Genomic DNA, 18,968 nt, shown 5'->3' with positions numbered 1-18,968 from the left:
ATGCTGCTTGGCCTGCTGTGTTCATCCAGCCCTGCACCTTGTTGTCTTGGAAATTGGATTTCAGTTGACATGGATATGATAAGCCAAAAAGGCTCTTTCTATGCTATAATACTCTGACTCGAAGCTCTAAGATTTTGATGAAACAATGATATATTTTGAGTCAGTGTGGTGAGTGAATTGGAGGGGAACTTGCAGGTGGTGGGGTTCTCATGTATCTGCTACATCTGGTTTTGAAAGTTGCTATCACAGACTTGGTGAGGTGCTACAATACATGTGTAGATGCTGCACACTGCTGCTATTGTGCCTTTGTCATGACAGGAGTAAAACTTGAAGGTGGCAGATGTGGTGCCAATCAAGCAGCTGCTTTGTCCTGGATGGTGTTGAGCTTCTTGAGTGTTGTTGAAGCTGCACTCATCCCAGGCAGTCGGGGAGTATTCCATCACACTCCTGACTTATGCCTTGTAGATGGTGGACTTCCCTAAGGGAAGTGAGCAGGAAGAAACAAACATGAAAAAGAGAACCAACCTGTGATTGGGAGAGCAGATTCCCACAGACTTTGCCCATTCTATTTACATGGGTGTTTTTTCTGTGATTGGTGATTCCCAGAATTGAATTTTCTTGGACACTTTGGAGACTTTCTCGTGCTAATTCACCAGCTACCCCCATGTATTTTGAGCAGAGTACCAGGTCTGTCAGCTTGTCATTGATTCCCCAAAATCAATGACTGGTAGGTCATTTCAAATAGCATGTCCCTTTGGCTGTTCACACTAGGTAGACTACTAACAAAACAATGCAAAATTCAAAACATAAATGTTGGATGTTAGATATGTTTCCACCATTGTTCAGCATCTGTTGAACAATCATATGTATGCTAAGAACTATCCTAATAATGAATTTAAATTCATCAATGAGGTTCAAATGAATCACTTACATTTGTTAAAAGTTGCATACATTTAGACACACAAGTCTGTTCCCCACAAAAAAAAAGCTACAGGCAGGCAGTGTGTCATTTCTTGAGTTAAACAAAAGCACGGGGAACAACAGTTCCTAGGTGCATTTTTCATGGCAAGTCAACTTGTCAATCATTCAGCAGTCTTTTCTCATGCAGCATAAATTGTTGTTCCCATTAAATTTTGGCATTCTAATGTCTGTCCTGCTCAATGCATGATGAAGAGCTTTGACAGCATCTCTCTTTTTCAGCTACATTTAAGAGAGTCTTCCATCACTACTATCTATTGAGTGAAAAATGACACTACTGCATTAGTCCAGTACTGAGTCAGATCACATTTGTCAATACATGCAGCCCAAAATTTATAGTCAGTTTCAGTTTAACAGTTATGTTCTGTCACAAGATTACTTCTTCCAATTATTCAATTTGATAATGTTTGTAGTTTCTAGTAAAGTACTTCATAATAATATATTGCATATTTAAACTGATTTGCAACTTCTCAGCTTATAAAGTGACTGTCGCTGTACAGCAAGATAATTAGCATTCAGGCTTGGGCTTATAAATTAAACATAATGTTCCCACCTCAGAATTGGCTATCAGTGACTATCTGCAACAAAGAGATGCAATTCAATGGCATTACCATCATCGAATCTGGCAACAAATTGAGCCAAAACATAATTGGACAAGCCACATGGATATGATGGAAAAATATTGTGGCTATAAGGGCAGGTCAGAACTTCGGTATTCCATGGTGAATGATTCACCTCCTGATTCCCCAAAATCCTTTCACTATTCACAAGGTGCACATTCAAATCATTTATTCATGAAATACATCATTGGCAACCATGGCTGACCTTGCTAATCTATAATTATCCTTGAGCAGGATGTGGTATGCTGTTGCCTTGAACACAGCAGTCCATCTGGTGTAGGTACAGCCTTAGTGCTGTTAGATTTTGAATCAACAACAGTGTAATATGTAATTTGGAGGGAACTGGCAATGTTCCCATTTACCTGCTACCTTTGATCTTCTACATCAATGCTTCCCAAACTATTTTCCAATGTGACCCCATTCTAACACCCACAAATTAACATGACCCAAGTCTTCAGTAAAATCAAAACAGCAATGAAACAGCATGGTAACATTCAGCATATAATTAAATTTTGCACATTATAGCTCAACATATGATACATGTTCATATGATGTATCACTTCCTCACTTTCATCGCTGTTTAACCAAGACACCACACAGCTTACACCCTATCTAGATGCCATCTCTAGGTCATTGCTCATCTGTCTCCAAAGCCCACGGGAGAACCATAGCTTGTCATTGTCCAGTAGAGGAACATCATACACAGACAAGGAATAGGCCAATTCCAAATGAGCTTGTGTTCACAGCCACCAAAAGCAAACACAAATAAAAAGGAACAGAACCTACAGGTCACCCCACAAAGTAAACCAAATGCTGACATCATAGACAATGGCTATTGAACATTTCAGTACGGTCTTCTACATCAGGCTCTCACTGACACCCAATCCTGGTCAATCAGCTCCTGTCTGGCTTGTACCACCCAACGCAGCTGAGTTCTCTCATGGACAAGGAGAGTTTTCTCTTCCATTATGTCCTTGTTCTCCCTCCACTTTCCCCTCTCTCTTCTCTGCTACCCCTCACCCCACCACCATACTGGTCCTAGCATCGGAACTGCATCTTTAGCAGCCTTGTCTGCTCTCCTACAGCCCTAGTTGAAGCATGAGCAGCACTGTATCTATGGGTTCTGCAATGATGTCATGAGCCATGGTCATGTGGGTAATCCTTGTTTCCAGTCATCAGCCTCAGAAAGCATCTGCACTCTCAGATGCACCAGATACACATGAGCTCTCCAGGAGTCATAGTAACTGCCAGAGTAGCGGGCACACACCTCCAGAAGTGAGGACAGTGATCACAGATTAATGAAATGGAACAGGACCCCTTCCAGTCCAACTTTTCTGGATACCGGCCGATGAGTTCTCTTGCTCAATCCAGGCCTAGTGGGACTCTTTTGCTGTCTCGACTCTGTAGTTGCTGCTGGTGTGCAATGGCCTGCCAGCCCAGATCCTTAAGAAAATTTTAACTGTTTTGATGAGGCTTGGCTTTGTTTTAGGCTTTTGCTGTGGTCTGACCTAGGGTTTGTCTGTTCAGGATATGTTTTGAGTGAGGCTATGCAATTGCCTTCACTCAAGTGGTGTCCTTAAGTCAGCCTGGCGAGGTTATCACTTCCCCCAGCATACCCTGTAACTCAAAAATTCCACTTACTGCTTTTTCTAACAACAAAGCCAGATGTAGTACCTGTTTGAAGTCCATGTGGTCTTCAGCTAATAAGCGCTTTTGCATGGTCACATTAATTCCACTGTATCACCACTGAAAAACTCCACAAAGGCCAGTATCCCGTCATTTAATTGCATGTGCAAAGTACATGACACTGACCCAGCTAGTACGGAGGCGGTTCCTAGAGTGAACAGAACCCCTGACTCTCTTGTTTATATCTGTCAGCCAGGGCTCTCTGATTAGACCAGGTTAACAGCCTCAATCAGGGAACTCACATTCTATGAGATCCACTGGCTGACATAGCTCCAATCACTACACTCAGCTCTAGAATTCAGTTCTTTTTGTAGAATCACGGGATGATTACAGCACTCAAAAAGAGTCATTTGGCCTAACAGTCTGAATGAGCACTTTAGGATAGCCCTGCAAATTCTCTTCTGGTACTTGTCCCATTTCCTTTCAAAAGCCACAACAAAATTTACCTGAAACTATTCACTCGAGAGACACTGGGCAGCAGAAGCAGACCACAGAGAAAGCAGGAGCATATGGAGAGGATAAATTGAAGGGCCCTGAAGAGTGTTGTCGAACAGAGAGACCCAGAGGTTCAGGTGCATAGTTCCTTGAAAGTTGCATCACAGGTAGACAGGGTGGTAAAGAAGGCACTTGGCAGACTTGGCTTCATTGCTCAGATCATCGTGTTTGGTAGCTGGGACATCATGTTGTGGTTGTCCAGGATGTTGGTTAGGCCACTTTGAGTATTGTTTTCAGTTCTGGTCACCCGGCTATATGAAAGATATTATTAAATTGGAGAGGGTGTAGAAAAGATTTACAAGGATATTAGCAGGACTGGAGGGTTTGAAATGCTGGTAGGCTGGGACTTTTTTCATTGGACCATTGAAGGTTGAGGGATGACCTTATAAAGGATTATAAAATTAAGAAGGACATAGATAAGGTCTTTTCCATACCGTAGGGGAGTTCAAAACTACAGGGCATAATTTTAAAGTGAGAGGAGAAAGATTTAGAAAGAACCTGAGCAGCAACATTTTCACACAGAGGGTGGTATGTATGGGGAATGAACTGCCAGAAGAACTGTCAGATGCAGGTATAGTTATAATATTTAAAAGACATATGGACAGGTACATGAATAGAAAAGGTTTTCAAGGATATGGGGGTAAACGCAAACAAATGGGACTAGTTTACTTTGGGAAACCTGGTCAGCATGGACAGGTTGGACCAAAGGGTTTGTTTCCAAACTGTATGACTTTATGACTGTACTTACTTAGAAACATAGTCTACCAAAGAGGTACAAAATGTATTTTTAGAGCCTCTCAATTTTTCTTTTTGATTCTCACAAACTCCTTTATTAGGTGATATGGTCACTCCATTAAGTTATTCGCAGTAGGCAAGACACTAAGTGTGACAACACACAAATCAAATCGTATGAAAAAAAAGTTCAGTATAAAATTATGCAAATAATAGTGCACCTTACAACAATATTACTAATTCTTTGTTGAAAGGTTTAGATCCACACCCACCCCCTAGGGAATCAGCTCCATACCCTCCACTTCAGGACTCCCCCCACCTATAGCAATCTACTGCCCCCCACCTAATTCTCCGTCCACCCTCCCTCGTAGCTAGTCCCCTCGTTACGAGCCCCCTGTCTTTCTCTGCTGTACCTTGCTTTCTGAAGAAGGGTTCAGACCCGAAACGTCAGCTTTCTTGCTCCTCTGATGTTGCGTGGCCTGCTGTGTTCATCCAGCTGCACAACTTGTTATCTCAGACTCCAGCATCAGCAGTTCCTACTGTCTCTTGCTTCTTGTCAATATAGTTTCAGCAAAGGTGACCAGGAAAAGTGACACCTCGCACTCTCGCTGCTGATAGGCCAAGCGCCAGGAACACCAGCCTATAATAGGTCACACTTACCGCTCCGTTCAAATTATGCGGAGAACACCTCTGATTGGTCGTCTAAAGCCCCAAGATCAGCCCGGGAAGGTTAAAGTGAATCCCAGAGTCATGCACAAAGAAAAACAGAAATTGCTGGAGAAACTCCCGAGTTCCAGAACCGTTCCGAAGAAGGGAACGTCGTTAACTCTGTTTCTTTCTCGCTACAGACGCCGTCAAACCTGCTGAGTCTCTCCAGCAAATTCCGTTTTACTTTGCATATGCAGCAACCGCAGTTCATTACTAAAACAAAACTCAAAGAACTGCGGAGCCGGAAATCGAAACAAAGTCAAAAGTTGCTGGAAAAACTCAGCAAGTTTGGCAGCATCTGTGCAGAGGTAGCAGAGTTAATATTTCGGAGCAAGTTCCAACTTTGGATCGCGGTTCTTTGTTTCATTACCAGAGTCAGGGCAATTTACCCACTTAGAGAGAGACGGAGACATTCAGCATTTAGCAATTGGGATACGGAAAGGATAAGCTTATTCCAATATCAGGACATTGACTCATTTGGAGAGAGAGTCACTGCAGGAACAGAGAACGGAAAAAAATGAATCCCAGACTGGGTACATTCACTCCTGTAGAATCAGCAGCAGTCAATATAGTGTGGAGCTGGAGAAACACAGAAGGTCAGGCAGGATCGGAGGAGCAGAAAAGTCGACGTTTCGGGTCGGGACCCTTCATCAGGTCTGGGGAGGGGGAAGGGAGGTAGGAAATAAATTGAGGGAGGAAGGGTGGGGCTGGGAGAAGGTAGGTGGGATGTGGTAGATGGATGCAGATGGGGTATTGAGTATTGGTCAGTGGGAAGCGTGGGGCAGATAGTTTGGAAAAAAGATGGACAGGTTGTATCAGGTCAAGGAGGTGAGGATGAGAGGGAGGGTTGCACAAGGGATGAGGCCAGGGATGGGGAGATTTTGAAACTGTTGAATTCTATGTTCAGGCCATTGGGCTGTAGGCTCCTGAGGCAGAATATGAGGTGTTGCTCCTCCAGTTTGCATGAGGTGTCATTGTGGCACTGGAGGAGGCCCAGGATGGAAATGTCACCCAGGGAGTGTTAAAATGGTTAGCAAACCGAAGGTGTTGTTGATTACAGCGTACAGAGCGCAGATGTTCCATGAATTGGTCGCTGAGTCTGCGCTTGGTCTCACTGATGTAGAGGATGCCACGTCGGGAACAACAGATACAGTAGACCAGGTTGGAGGATGTACAGGTGAACCCCTGGTGGATGTAGAAAGTTTGTCTTGGGCCTTGGATGGAGGTGAGAGGGGAGGTGTAGGGGCAGGTGTAGCAGCTCCTCTGGTTGCAGGGAAAGGTGCCGGGTGTGATCGGGTTGGTGGGGTGGGGGGTGGGGTGGGGTTGGTGGGGAGTGTGGAGTGGATGAGGGAGTCACGGAGTGAGTGGTCCCTATGGAAGGAAGAAAGGCGTGGGGAGGGAAATATCTCTTTGGTGGTGGTGTTGGATTTCAGGTCCACAACTTCAACAACCACAACACAACTTCAGGTCCCCCTTCCGGTGATCAAAAATGCCCTCAACCACATCTCTTGCATTTCCCACACTTCTGCCCTCAAAGTCCCTCCCCTCAACAAAAATAAGGACAGAGTCCCTCTGGTTCTCACACACCACCCCACTAACTTTCACATCATCCTCCGCCACTTCCATCACCTGCAATTTGACCCCCACCAACAAAGATATCTCCCTTCCCACCCTTATCTGCCTTTTGTAGGGACCACTCACTCTGCAACTCCCTCATACTCCACACTCTCCACCAATCCCACCGCACCCGGCTGCTACACCCGCCCCTACACCTCCCTTCACACGTCCATCCAAGGCCCAAGACAAACTTTCTTTATTTGACAGGGGTTCACCTGTACATCCTCCAACCTGGTCTACTGTATCCGTTGCTCCCAATGTAGCCTCCTGTACATCGGTTGAGACTAAGCACAGACTTGGTGACTGATTTGCAGAGTATCTGTGCTCTGTACACTGTAATCAACACCACCTTTTGGTCGCCAACCATTTTAACTCCCCCTCCCACTCCCTTGGTGAAATGTCCATCCTGGGTCTCCTCCAGTGCAACAATGGCATCACATGCAAACTGGAGGAGCAACACCTCTTATTCCGCCTCGGGAACCTACAGCCTGATGGTCTCAATATAGAATTCACTGGTTTCAAAATCTCCCCACCCCTAGCCTCATTCCTTGTCCAACCCTCCCTCTCATCCTCGCCTCCTTGACCTGATGCAACCTGTCTATCTTCTTCCCCGCCTATCCATCCCACCCTTCCCACTAACCAATCCCCAGTACCCCTACCTGCATGTACCTATCACCACCCCACCTATCTTCTCCCAGCCCACTCCTCCTCCCTCTATATATTTCCCAGCTCTCTACCCCCTCCACAGTCCTGATGAAGGGTCCCGACCTGAAACGTCAACTCTCCTACTGCTCTGATGCTGCCTGACATGCTATGTTCCTCCAGCTCCACACTGTATTGACTACAGCTCCAGCATCTGCAGTTCTTGCTATCGCTGCAGCAGCAATGTCCATCTACAAGATTCACTGCAGAAATTCACCACAGCTCCTTAGACAGTGATGAACACTGTGGTCTAGAGGGAAAGGGAGCTACAAATACATAGGAACACCAACACCTGCAAGATCCCCTCCAAGCCAACTGACCATCCTGACTTGGAAATATATTGCCATTCCTTCACTATTGCTGGGTTAAAATTTTGGAACTCCCCAACATACTGTGGGTGCACCTATGTCACACACACCCACTTGGTTCATGAAGATAGCTCAGCACTAACATCTCCAGAGCAACTTTGAATGGGCAATAAATGCTGACTCACAACCCTTGAATGAATGAATAAATAAAAGCATATTGGAACATCCGTTACTAAGGTTATACTTTAAAAATCCATCTTCTCACATACCGAGTGTACATAGAAGCACAAGTGTAGTTTTTATGCCAGCTTATCTACTGTGGGCATGATTCTTTCCATTCACCAGCTGCAAGAGAAGTGTGGATAATGTATATACCTCTTTACATTATACTTTATCCTGTACTAAGGCATTCAACATTGTTATCAGAGCAAGCTGTATAAAATTTAGGGAAAATTTGGCTGTCCATCAGAGCCCCTAAGTCTTATCCTCAATTTTCAGGACAACGTGTGTTGTATAATTTGATAACTTCACTTCCAACAGCTTAAGAGTGAAAAATAAAGTGCATAAGGGCTGTGCCCTAGCCCCACTCTGATTGGCATCTTCCGCTCCATGCTCCTGACCTATGCCTTCAGTAAAACAGTAAGTGTATTAATAACAAAAATATTTTGATCATACCTGTTTAGTGAGTTCATCTAATAAATAGGAGCACAGCAGGAAGAGCTTGAGGTCCAGGTTTTGGAGCTTGGCACACCTGATTATACATCACGCAGTTGATCTGAGAATGTTTCAGGGAGTGACTACCCTGTAACCTTAGAGAGTGCAAACTGAGAGAGACTGGGTAACTGCCAGACAGTTTAAAAAGAAAGAGAAACCAGGTAGTTCAGAAGATCCTCGAGACCATCTTGCTCTCTAACCAGTATTTGGTTCTGTATACAGAATGGGGAGAGGGTTCCCCTGGGGAATATAGCCAGAATTAAGATGACAGCACTGCTAGTTGCTCAACTGTACAGGAAGGGAGAAGGAAGGTCAGGAGGCTGATAGACTTGGAGATTGAACTGTTTTGGAAGCAAATAGGTGCTTCCATGGTCACTGGGGTAACTAGTTGGTATGTTGTCTCCCTGATGCTAGGTTGAAGGATATACTAAGTGACTACAGAAAATTCTGGAGTGGGAGGGTGAACAGTTAGAGGTTATGGTTCATATTGGTACCAATGACATTAATAAAAAAGGGGTTGAGGTTTTGTAGGCAGATTTTGAAGAGTTAGAAAAAGATTAAGAAGCAGGAGCTCAAAAGTAGCAATTTTAGCATTTTGCCTGGTGCCATGAACAAGTGAGTACAGATGAATTGCAATAGAGGGGAGAAGACTAGATTTCTGGCACATTGGGGCTAATTCTGGGAAGGTTGAATCGACATAGGCCTCAAGTATTGTAGTTCAGTGGGGCTGGGACCAATATTGTTATTCTGGAAATAAGAAGGGAAAGAAACTACGGAACTATAGACCTGATAAAAGTTTTTGAGAAGATTTGTAGATGAGGTTGTGGATGAGGTTGTAGACTTACTCACTGAGCCGGTGCAGACGTTTCGTCACCCTGCTCAGTAACATCGTCAGTGCGCCTCCAGTGAAGCATTGGTGTTCTGTCCCACTTATTATTTATATGTCTTGGTTTGCTGCGGTGGTTGGCATCACTTCCAATTTTGTTTTTCAGTGGTTTGCATATTGGGTCCAGTTTAATGTGTTTGTTGCCTGAGTTCCGGTTGGAATGCCAGGCCTCCAGGAATTCCCTGGCGCGTCTCTGTTTGGATTGTGCTATCATGGATGTGTTGTCACAGTCAAATTTGTATCCTTCTTTGTCCGTGTGTATTGAGACCAGTTGGTCGTGTCTCTTGGTGGCTGGTTGATATTCATGTATCCTTATTGTCAGTTTTCTTCCAGTTTGGCCTATGTAATGTTTCTCACAGTCCTTGCACGGTATTTTGTACATTATGTTGGTTTTATTGGTTGTGGAATGGGATCCTTTATGTTCATCAGTAGCTGTCATAGGGTGGTTGTTGGTTTGTGGTCTACCCTGATAACTAGGGGTCTGCGAAGTCTTGTGGTCATCTCTGATATGTCTCTGATGTACGGTAGGGTGACTGGTGTGTCCGGCCGTGTTGTGTCTTCTTGTTGTGGTCAGTTGCGGAGGTAACAGCGGATTGTGCTTTTTGGGTATCCATTCCTTTTTTCTGTCTTCTCCCTTCGAGCCAGTGATGTATCAACATTACAAGTTCTCTCTGTATTCCATGTAATCTAAGTTTTTTGAGAAGATTTGTAGCTCGGTTTGTGGATGAGGATGAGGATACCCAAAAAGCACAGTCCGCCGTTTACTCCATGACAGACCACAACAAGAAGACACAACATGGCCGGAAACACTAGCCACGCTATCGTACATCAGAGGCATATTAGAGATGAGCACAAGACTACGGAGACCCCTAGGTATCAGGGTAACCCACAAACCAACAACCACCCTACAACAGCTACTGATGAGTGTAAAGGATCCCATACCCATAACCAATAAAGCTAAAGTAATTTACAAAATACCATGCAAGTACTGTGAGAAACATTACATAGGCCAAACTGGAAGAAAACTGACAATAAGGATACGTGAACACCAACCAGCCACCAACAGACATGACCAATTCTCACTGGTCTCAATACACACGGACAAAGAAGAACACGAATTTGACTGTGACAACACATCCATAATAGCACAAGCTAAACAGAGACATGCCAGGAAATTCCTGGAGGCCTGGCATTCCAACCGGGACTCCACCAACGAACACATTGAACTTGATCCTACATACAAACCACTGAAAAACAGTACCAGAAGTGATGCCAATCACCCCAGCAAACTGAGGCATATAAATAATAAGCGGGGTAGAACACCAACGCTTCACCGGAGGCGCACTGACGATGCTACCTAACTGGGTGATGAAATGCCTGCAGTCAAACAGACTGGCTTGGCCAGCAAGTTTACAACTTTATAAATCTGATAGCTAGGCATCGGTATGAAAAACAATAGATTCTATTGTTAAAGATGTGATAATGGCACAACTATATATGTATGATTGAGCAGACATAACTCAGATTTATGAAAGGGAAATAGTATTTGATATTGAAACAGAAATTGCTGGTGAAACTCAGCAAATCTGGCAGCATCTGTATGAAGAAAGCAGAGTTAATGTTTTGAGTCCAGTGACTCTTCATCAGAACTGTTAGCAGCTAGGAAAAAACTGGTATTTATGCTGAGATAAGGTTGGGGGGAGGCAGGGGGTTTGGGGAGGGGAGAGATGAGTGGATAGATGGAGATGGAACCCAGAGAGAGAGAGGTATGAAGGAGGTGGGAAAAACAGGAATTATGGAGGTGTTACATCTTCTGTGATTGCATGGGAATGTGCTGTGGAAGTGTGAGGTGGTATTGGGAATGGAGAAGAATTGGACCAGAGTGTCCCAGAGGGAATGGTCCCTGTGGAATGCTGACAAGGGAGGAGAGGGGAATGGTGGCTTACAATCCTTTGGATGTGGAGGCTAGTGGGGTGGTAAGTGAGGACCAGGGGTCCCTATCATTGTGGGATAGAAGGGAAGGCATGAGGGCAGAAATGGGGGAGATGGGTTCAACACATCTTAGAGCTCTGTTGACCATGGTAGAGCAGGAATCCACATTTGAGGAAAAAGGTTGACATTCCTGAGGCACACCTGTGTCAGAACAGATGCAATGGAGATGGAGAAACTAGGTGTATGGGATGGGCTTTTTTTGGGAATCAGGGACAGAATACAGTCAAGGTACCTGTGGGAGCTGGTGGGTTTGTAATGTATATCCGTGGCCAATTTATCCCCAAAAATGGAAACAAAGATGTTGAGGAAGGGAAAGGAGGAGTCAGAGATGGACCAGGTGAAGGTGAGAGCAGAGTGGAAATTGGATGTGAAATTGATCAATTTTACGAGTTCAGAATGAGAGAGGGAAGCAGTACCGATGACGTCATTGACGTACTGGAGAAAGAATTATGGGGAGGGACCTGAGTGGATTGAAACAAAGACTGTTCCACGTACCTGAAACAAAAACAGAAATTGCTGGTGAAACTCAGCAGGTCTGGCGGCATGTGTGGGAAGAAAGCAGAGTTAGCATTTCATGTCCAGTGACTTTTCATAAGATATGTTTATAGCTAGGAGCTTTGTAATCCAGATTTAATAATTAAATTGAAAATCCACCAGCTACTATGGCAGGATTTGTATCCATATCTCCAAAGCATTGACCTGTGCCTCAGGATTACTATTAACGTCACAATTATGCCACTACCTCCCCATAACATTTGCTGCATTTCCCTTGAAAAGATTAAGCCCACTTTTTAGTTACAATACATGAAATATAATCTACATTTACTAAAATACTTGAATCAGTCAGGAAATTGCACTTTGCTTGAGCAGGTAATATGTAGCAATTCGCCTAAAAGTGATATTCAGTCCTTCATCTGTAGATGGAGCTTTTGCTAGTTGCCTGGAATATTTCAATTGGATTTTCACAAAGAATATTTATGTGGCAGGTAAATGCTAAATCATTCTGAATACCAATATCCATGAGGATCCATATACAAATTTACAGGAATTAGTCCCAAATGCACATGCAATGGATATTCATGCAGTGTATGAGCTAAGCAAGGAAAACTCGACCTTGAATTCCAGGATCCTACTCCAAAGTGAATATGAATTATAAAGGGAAGTATGATTACCTTTAGTTGTGAAGCTTCACTTTGTGTTATATCTCCTCAGCCAATAATTATTACAAAATTCAACAAGTAGGCATTTACTAGGAACATGAGGAGGCAACATGGCCTGTCAAATTTCTTCCCCTCATACTCAATTAGATCATGACAGTTCTGCATCTTAACTCCATCCATCTCCCCCACATGGTTCTGTAAATATCCATGTGCTCAGCTCACAAAAACCTATCAACTTTTGTTTTGAACTTTTTATAGCACTTGACCCCCCAGCCTAACAGCTTTTTGATGGATAAAGCTTCAGATTTCCACTACCTTTTCAATGGAGAAGAGTTGTCTGCCTTCAGCTCTGAATGGTACAGCTTTAAGGTCATATCCCATGTTCTCCATTCCCCTTGTCAGGGGAAATATGCTACAGGAAAAGGCAAGAGAGTGGGACTAGCTGTGTTGTTCATGCAAATATTTAGCATAGACACAACAAGTTGAATGATCTAGGTGTGTGCAGCAACAATTCTATGGTTCATTCCCTTATTCTAAACATTTTTTTAAATTCATTAATTGTCTTCAGCACTTTAATTAGATCAATAATAACATTATCAAGATTACAAGGTGCAATAAAATTATTGCACAGGTTTGTAATAACAGAAACAACATGCAGCAAGGTGAAATTTTGTACCAATTGTAGTGCTCTTGCTCTTAACTTTGAATACTGTGGACTCAAATTCCACTTGACTTGGGCAGAAGGTCTAGGTTGACACTCCAGTGCAGTGCTGAGGGAGTATCAGAAATATTGTCTATTAGAGGCAATGTCTACCACTTCAAATTGATGAAAATAAATGGAGCAGTTCCCCTGGTATTTCAGTTAACATCCATGCATACCAACGAAAACAAATTCTGTGCTGAACTGCATTGAAGATCAATATATCTTTCCTGCATGGTGATGCACAGAACAGAACACATTATTCCAGAGTAAAACAGAAAATGATGGAAATACTCATCAGTTCTGGCAGCATGTGTAGACAGAGAAGACAAAGTTAACGTTTCACCAGGTGAAAGGCCATTGACCTGAAATGGTAACCCTCTCACTCCACAAATGCCACAGACCTGCTGAATATTTCCAGTTTTTTTTCATTTGATCATGGGATGTGGGTGTCACTGTTGAAGCCAACATTTATTGCCCATCCTTAAATGCCCTTGAGAAGGTGACGGTGAGGCCTTCTTGAATGGCATCAGTCCACGTGGTGTAGCTACACCCATTGTGCTGTTTAGAAGATGATTCTAGGATTTTTAAAAATTTCAGATTTCCAGCATAAACAGTACTTTTGATCTGTTACAATACAATGTGGTTTAATCAGAGCTTTATATAATTGCTAAAATAATAGCTATTATTCCATTGGCCTTTCAAATTATGGTGCAAACATGTGCAAAATGTATTTCTCAGGTAGTAATTCAACCCAAGATTTTTGGTCAAAAAGTCTGTAATTTTTCATTCACTTTATTTAAAGGTGTATCTTAATTTTAAGTGGTCAAAGCCCAAAGAAAATTCAGAAACAAAGAATAATACAATCACTTAAAAAAACCTCAGTTCTTTTTCATTAAAAAATATTTAGCTTGTCTTCAGTTCCCATTTGTCAATTTGGACAGGAAGAGTGTGGATGAGTTTTAATATTTTTAATTTTTTCATGTGATAAGGGTATAAGTGGCTAGGCTGGCATTTATTACCCATCCCTAATTTCCTTTAAGAAGGAAGTGGTAAGCTGCCTTCTTGAACTGCTGTTGTCCTTGTAGCGACACCAGGAAAATTGATAGGGTGAGAGTTTCAGGATTTTAACCCAGTGATGGTGAAGGAACAACAGTATGGTTCCAAAACAGAATGATAAGTGGCTTGGAGGGGAACTTGCAGGTGGTAGTGTTCCCATTTATCTACTGTCCTTGTCTTCCAGATGATTGAGGTTGTGGTTTAGAATTTGCTATCAAAGGAACCTTGCTGAGATATTTTAGCATATCTTGAAGATGGTACACATGTAGATGTCAGTGTGCATTGGTGGGGACGAAAGTGAATAGTGGATGGGATGTGAATTAAGTTGGATGCTTTTCCTAGATTGTGTTGAGCTTGCCCATCCAAACAAACTGAGAGTATTCATCATACTCCTGACTTGACCCTTGTAGATGGTAGATAGGCATTGGAAAGACAATTACTCACTTCCTAGCCTCTAACCTTGTATCTACTGTATTTGTATGGCTAGTCCAGTTCAGTTTCTCGTCAATGGTAACCTGTAGCAATTTGACAATGCGATATTCATTGATGTTGACACCAATGAACATCATGGTGCGATGGAGATATTCTCTCTTTTTGGTGATAGTCATTGATACATCTGTGGCATTTATCATATTTGTCATTTATCAGTCCAAGCCTTAATATTGTCCAGGACTTACTGCATATGGACACCGACTGCTTCAGCATCTGAGAAATTGAGAATGGTGCTATACACTGTACTCATCAGTGAGCATCCCCATTTTCACTTCTTGATGATTTTCTGCAGTGTTGCCCTTCGGCTGACATGATTGTCCTCTAACAATCACAGCCATCTTCCTTTGTGCTGGATATGACTCTAACTAGCAGAGACCTTACCCCCAATTCCCAATGACTTCACTTTTGTTAGGGTTCCAGATACCTCATTTAGTTAAATGCTGCCTTGATGTCGACAGCAGTCACTCTCACCTCACCTCTGGAGTTCAGATCATTTGTCCATGTTTAGACCAAAATTGTAATAAGATCAGGAGTTGAGTGGCCCTAGCAGAACCCAAAGACAAAATCATCAAGCAGATCAGTCATTTACAAGTGCCACTTGGTAGCACAGATGACAACTCCATCCATTACTTTACTGATGATCAAGAGTAGACTGATGGGTCATTATTGGCTGTGTTGGATTTGTTCTGCTTCATGTGGATAGGACATAACCAGGCAATTTTCCCTACTGTTCCAATTTGGTAGCTATGTCCTTTTGGACTCAATCAACTTAGTCAGTAGTGGAGCTACTGAACCACTCTTGGTGATCAACTTTGAAGTCCCCCACACAGAGTACATTCTGTGCCCTTGCCACCCTCAGTGCTTCCTTCAAGTGGTATTCAACATAGAGGAGTACAGATTCATCAGGTGAAGGTGTAGTTGGTGCCATGGGTGGTAATCAGCAGGAGTTTCCTTGCCCAATTTTGATCTAATGCCATGAGACTTAATGAGTCCAAAGTAAACATTGGAGACTCTTAGGACAACTCTCTTCCCACTGTATCCCACTGTACTGCCACCTCTCGGTGGGTCTGTCCTGCCAGTTGAGCAGGGCATTAATTATACACTTGGAATCAGACCTTTCAAATGTCTGGCTGTTGCTTGACTAGTCTGTAGGACAGTTCTCCGAATTTTGGCACAAGCCCCCAGAAGTCAGTGACGAGGACTTCAGAGGGTTGACAGGGCTGGGTTTACGTTGTCATTCCCAGTGTCTTGTTGAGGCTGGCTTACTTCTTTGTACTTTGTATTGGTTTTGGTATTGAGTGACTGGTTAAGAGTCTGTCTGAGGGCAGTTAAGAGTCAAACACATTGCTGTGGATTTGGAGTCAGATGTAGGAAAGACCAGGTAAAGACAGTGAATTTCCTTCCCGAAAGTGCATTAGTGAACCAGATGGGTTTTTATGACAATCAACAATGGAGACAGAGTCACCAAAAATGTGAGTGGTGACCTTACAATGGTTTGTAAAATCATGAGGGGCATGAATAGGTGAATAGCCAAGGTCTTTTTCCTACAGTGTGGCATTCCAAAACTAGAGGGCATAAGTTTAAGGTGAGAAGGGGAAAGCTTTAAAAAGGACCTGAGGGGTAATTTTTTCATGCAGAGGGTGGTGCATGTATGGAACTTGCTGCCATAGGAAGTGGTGGAGATGGGTACGATTACAACATTTAAAAGGCATCTGGATGGGTACATAAATAGGAAGGGTTGAGAGGGATAAGGGCCAAATGCTGGCAAATGGGTGTAGGTCAGATTGGGATATCTGGTCAGTGCGTACGAGTTGGACCAAAGGGTCTGCTTCCGTGCTATATGGCTCTATGATTAATTCAAATTTCAACCATCTGCCATGATGAAATTCAACCCATGTCCCCAAACATTAGACTGGGACGCTGGATTACTGGCCCAGCAACATTATCACGAAATCAGTAGCTCCCTCAATATTTGAAAGGTAAATAAAAATGAATGGCTGGGACTTTTGTCCTCAATGTTACCCTCAACTATCTCAGAGCCATAATAGAAGGAGAGGATCAGGCTTTGCCAATTTGGCATTGCAAGTGCAGATTCAGCACATTCCCCGAGCCGCACCCCCCCCAACCCCCCCACCCCAACCAAGGTCTTGATCGAGGTCAGGAGATTCTTTGAGAACCATGTTAAATTTGCAGGATTGGTGTGTTTTGGTTGACAGTAAGGCCCTCAAAAATATTACCAATGTAAAAGTCACCCCTTAACTCTCTACCTGAAAAATTGATTTCAAAATTTTGATTTTTATATGAAGAGATAAGATACTTTTGTTTCACTAGTTTTTACTGCTTTCTGTATTTGGACCCCTAAGTCTCTCAACTCAACCACAGTTCCCAGCTTCTCGTCACTTAGAATGTACCCCAATCAATCTTTCTCAGGTCCAAAGTGGATGACTTTAGTTTTGCCCACTCACCTAATCCATGTTTGCCCCTTTGTGTATTTCTCCTTTCATCTGCATTCGTTAGTGCCTTTTAATTTAAGCGTCTGGAAACCTGGATATATAAGTTAGTATTCTTCATCCAAATCAGTGGTATTTGTATGAAATAACAGTGATTATAACACAGGTCCCTGGACGACACTGAGTTATATTCAGCCAAACAAACTAATACTCTACTCCATACCTTGTGAATAATTCACTGCCTATGTCGAAAGGTTACCTCCAAGTTTCTGTCCTTTCTCAATTTCTATGCCTCCTGTGCAGAATGTTGTCATTCCATCTATTACAATAAATGCACATCAAATACTTCAACACCTCTTATTCTTGGGATCTGAAGGATGTTATATACATGCCAATTTTCTTTAGTTTATGAATAGCACAGCCCTCATTTGACAATTGTAGTAAAAGTGAGACACTAGCAAAAACGTTTCATGACAAATACAGAAATATGTTCCTTACTTGTTTTAAACAGGAGTTTGGGGGAGTGTTTGGGGTGCAAAGGAACATCCTTGGGCCAATATTTCTTCCTTAGTCCACAGAACCTAAGACCTTTCATAAGTCCTGAGGACCAGAAATGTGTTTTCTGGGATTTTTTTTTGACAAACTTGATTCTAGTGGCATTTGTAGTAGTATTGCTGGCATTAATAATGCATCACTAATTGCCCTTAAGAAAGTAGTTGGTGGTGAGCTGCTTTTTAAGCCACTGCAGTCAATCCACTTGTTAGGAAGCTCCAGAATTTTGGCCGAATGACACTGAAGGAACAGCGCTATGTTTCCATGTCAGGGTAGTGAGAGGCTTGGACGGGAACTTGCAGGTGCTGATGTTCCCGTATATCTCCTGCCCTTGTCCCTTCAGGTGAAGCTTCAATACATTGCCAGATGAAAAATAAATCTCGAATATCGCGTTCTCAAAGGTTGCCAGGTCGGAGTTTACCAAAGTCAATTGTTAAGGAAAAGGAAATTAAAAGGAGCCCTGTCTTCGGCAATTTGCTCTATTTTCTTCGCTGTTTTGACGAATAGCATGAAACTGATGGGGTACATAGGCCGTAAATCGTGCTCGCAAATCGTCAGTGCAGAGTAATCAATCCCAAAAGTATTTTTAAAATAAAAATTAATATTAATAAATACATACAATCTAACTCGACTCCCCTCCACGCGCACTACAGGTCGCGCGCGCGAACCTGTCAACGGCTCGCCGTCCCATAGATTGAGACGAGCATGCGTGGGTGGGGCTGGAAAGGGGCGGGGATGGAGAGGCGGGGCTAACGATAGGGGCGTGGCAGGGAACGGGGTCTGTGAGAAGGCGTGCTGGGAAGGGGATGGGGTTTGGATAAAGGGCGGAGCACAGCTCCAAATGTGCGCGGACGCGGCTCTGTTTGGGCGGAGCGTCGTCCGGTGGAGGCGTGGTGCGGTCACTGTATGGGCGGGCCGTCGCTCCGTGGGGGCGCGGTGCACCTTGTGTGGGCGGGACGTCACGCTGTGGGGGCGTGGTGCGTTCCCTGCATGGACGGGGCGTAGCACGGTGGGGGAGTGATTCGGCTCCCGTTTGGGCGGGGCGTCGCGCTGTTGGGGCGCGGCGGTGTCCATGTATGGGGCGTCGCGCTGTGGGGGCGTGGTGCGGAACCTGTAG

The 18,968-nt window shown here is 43.6% G+C and overlaps 1 protein-coding gene across 1 annotated transcript in view; it reads right to left on the bottom strand.

Moving 5' to 3' along the window:
- The window catches only part of LOC109918081 (interferon-inducible protein AIM2), a 41,596-nt gene extending 23,114 nt beyond the window's left edge, over window positions 1–18,482 (bottom strand). The window contains 2 exon segments of the mRNA XM_048602009.1: window positions 17,559–17,618; window positions 17,798–18,482. Coding sequence (XP_048457966.1) covers window positions 17,559–17,618; window positions 17,798–17,894 — 157 coding nt within the window. The 5' untranslated portion in view covers window positions 17,895–18,482.
- Between the last annotated feature and the right edge of the window lie 486 nt (window positions 18,483–18,968).

This window comes from Rhincodon typus, chromosome 10 (assembly GCF_021869965.1).
Source record: "Rhincodon typus isolate 14 chromosome 10, sRhiTyp1.1, whole genome shotgun sequence".
Lineage (NCBI taxonomy): Eukaryota > Metazoa > Chordata > Chondrichthyes > Orectolobiformes > Rhincodontidae > Rhincodon > Rhincodon typus.
Note: the sequence above shows the minus strand (reverse complement) of the source record. Positions and strands in the feature narration are given on the sequence as shown.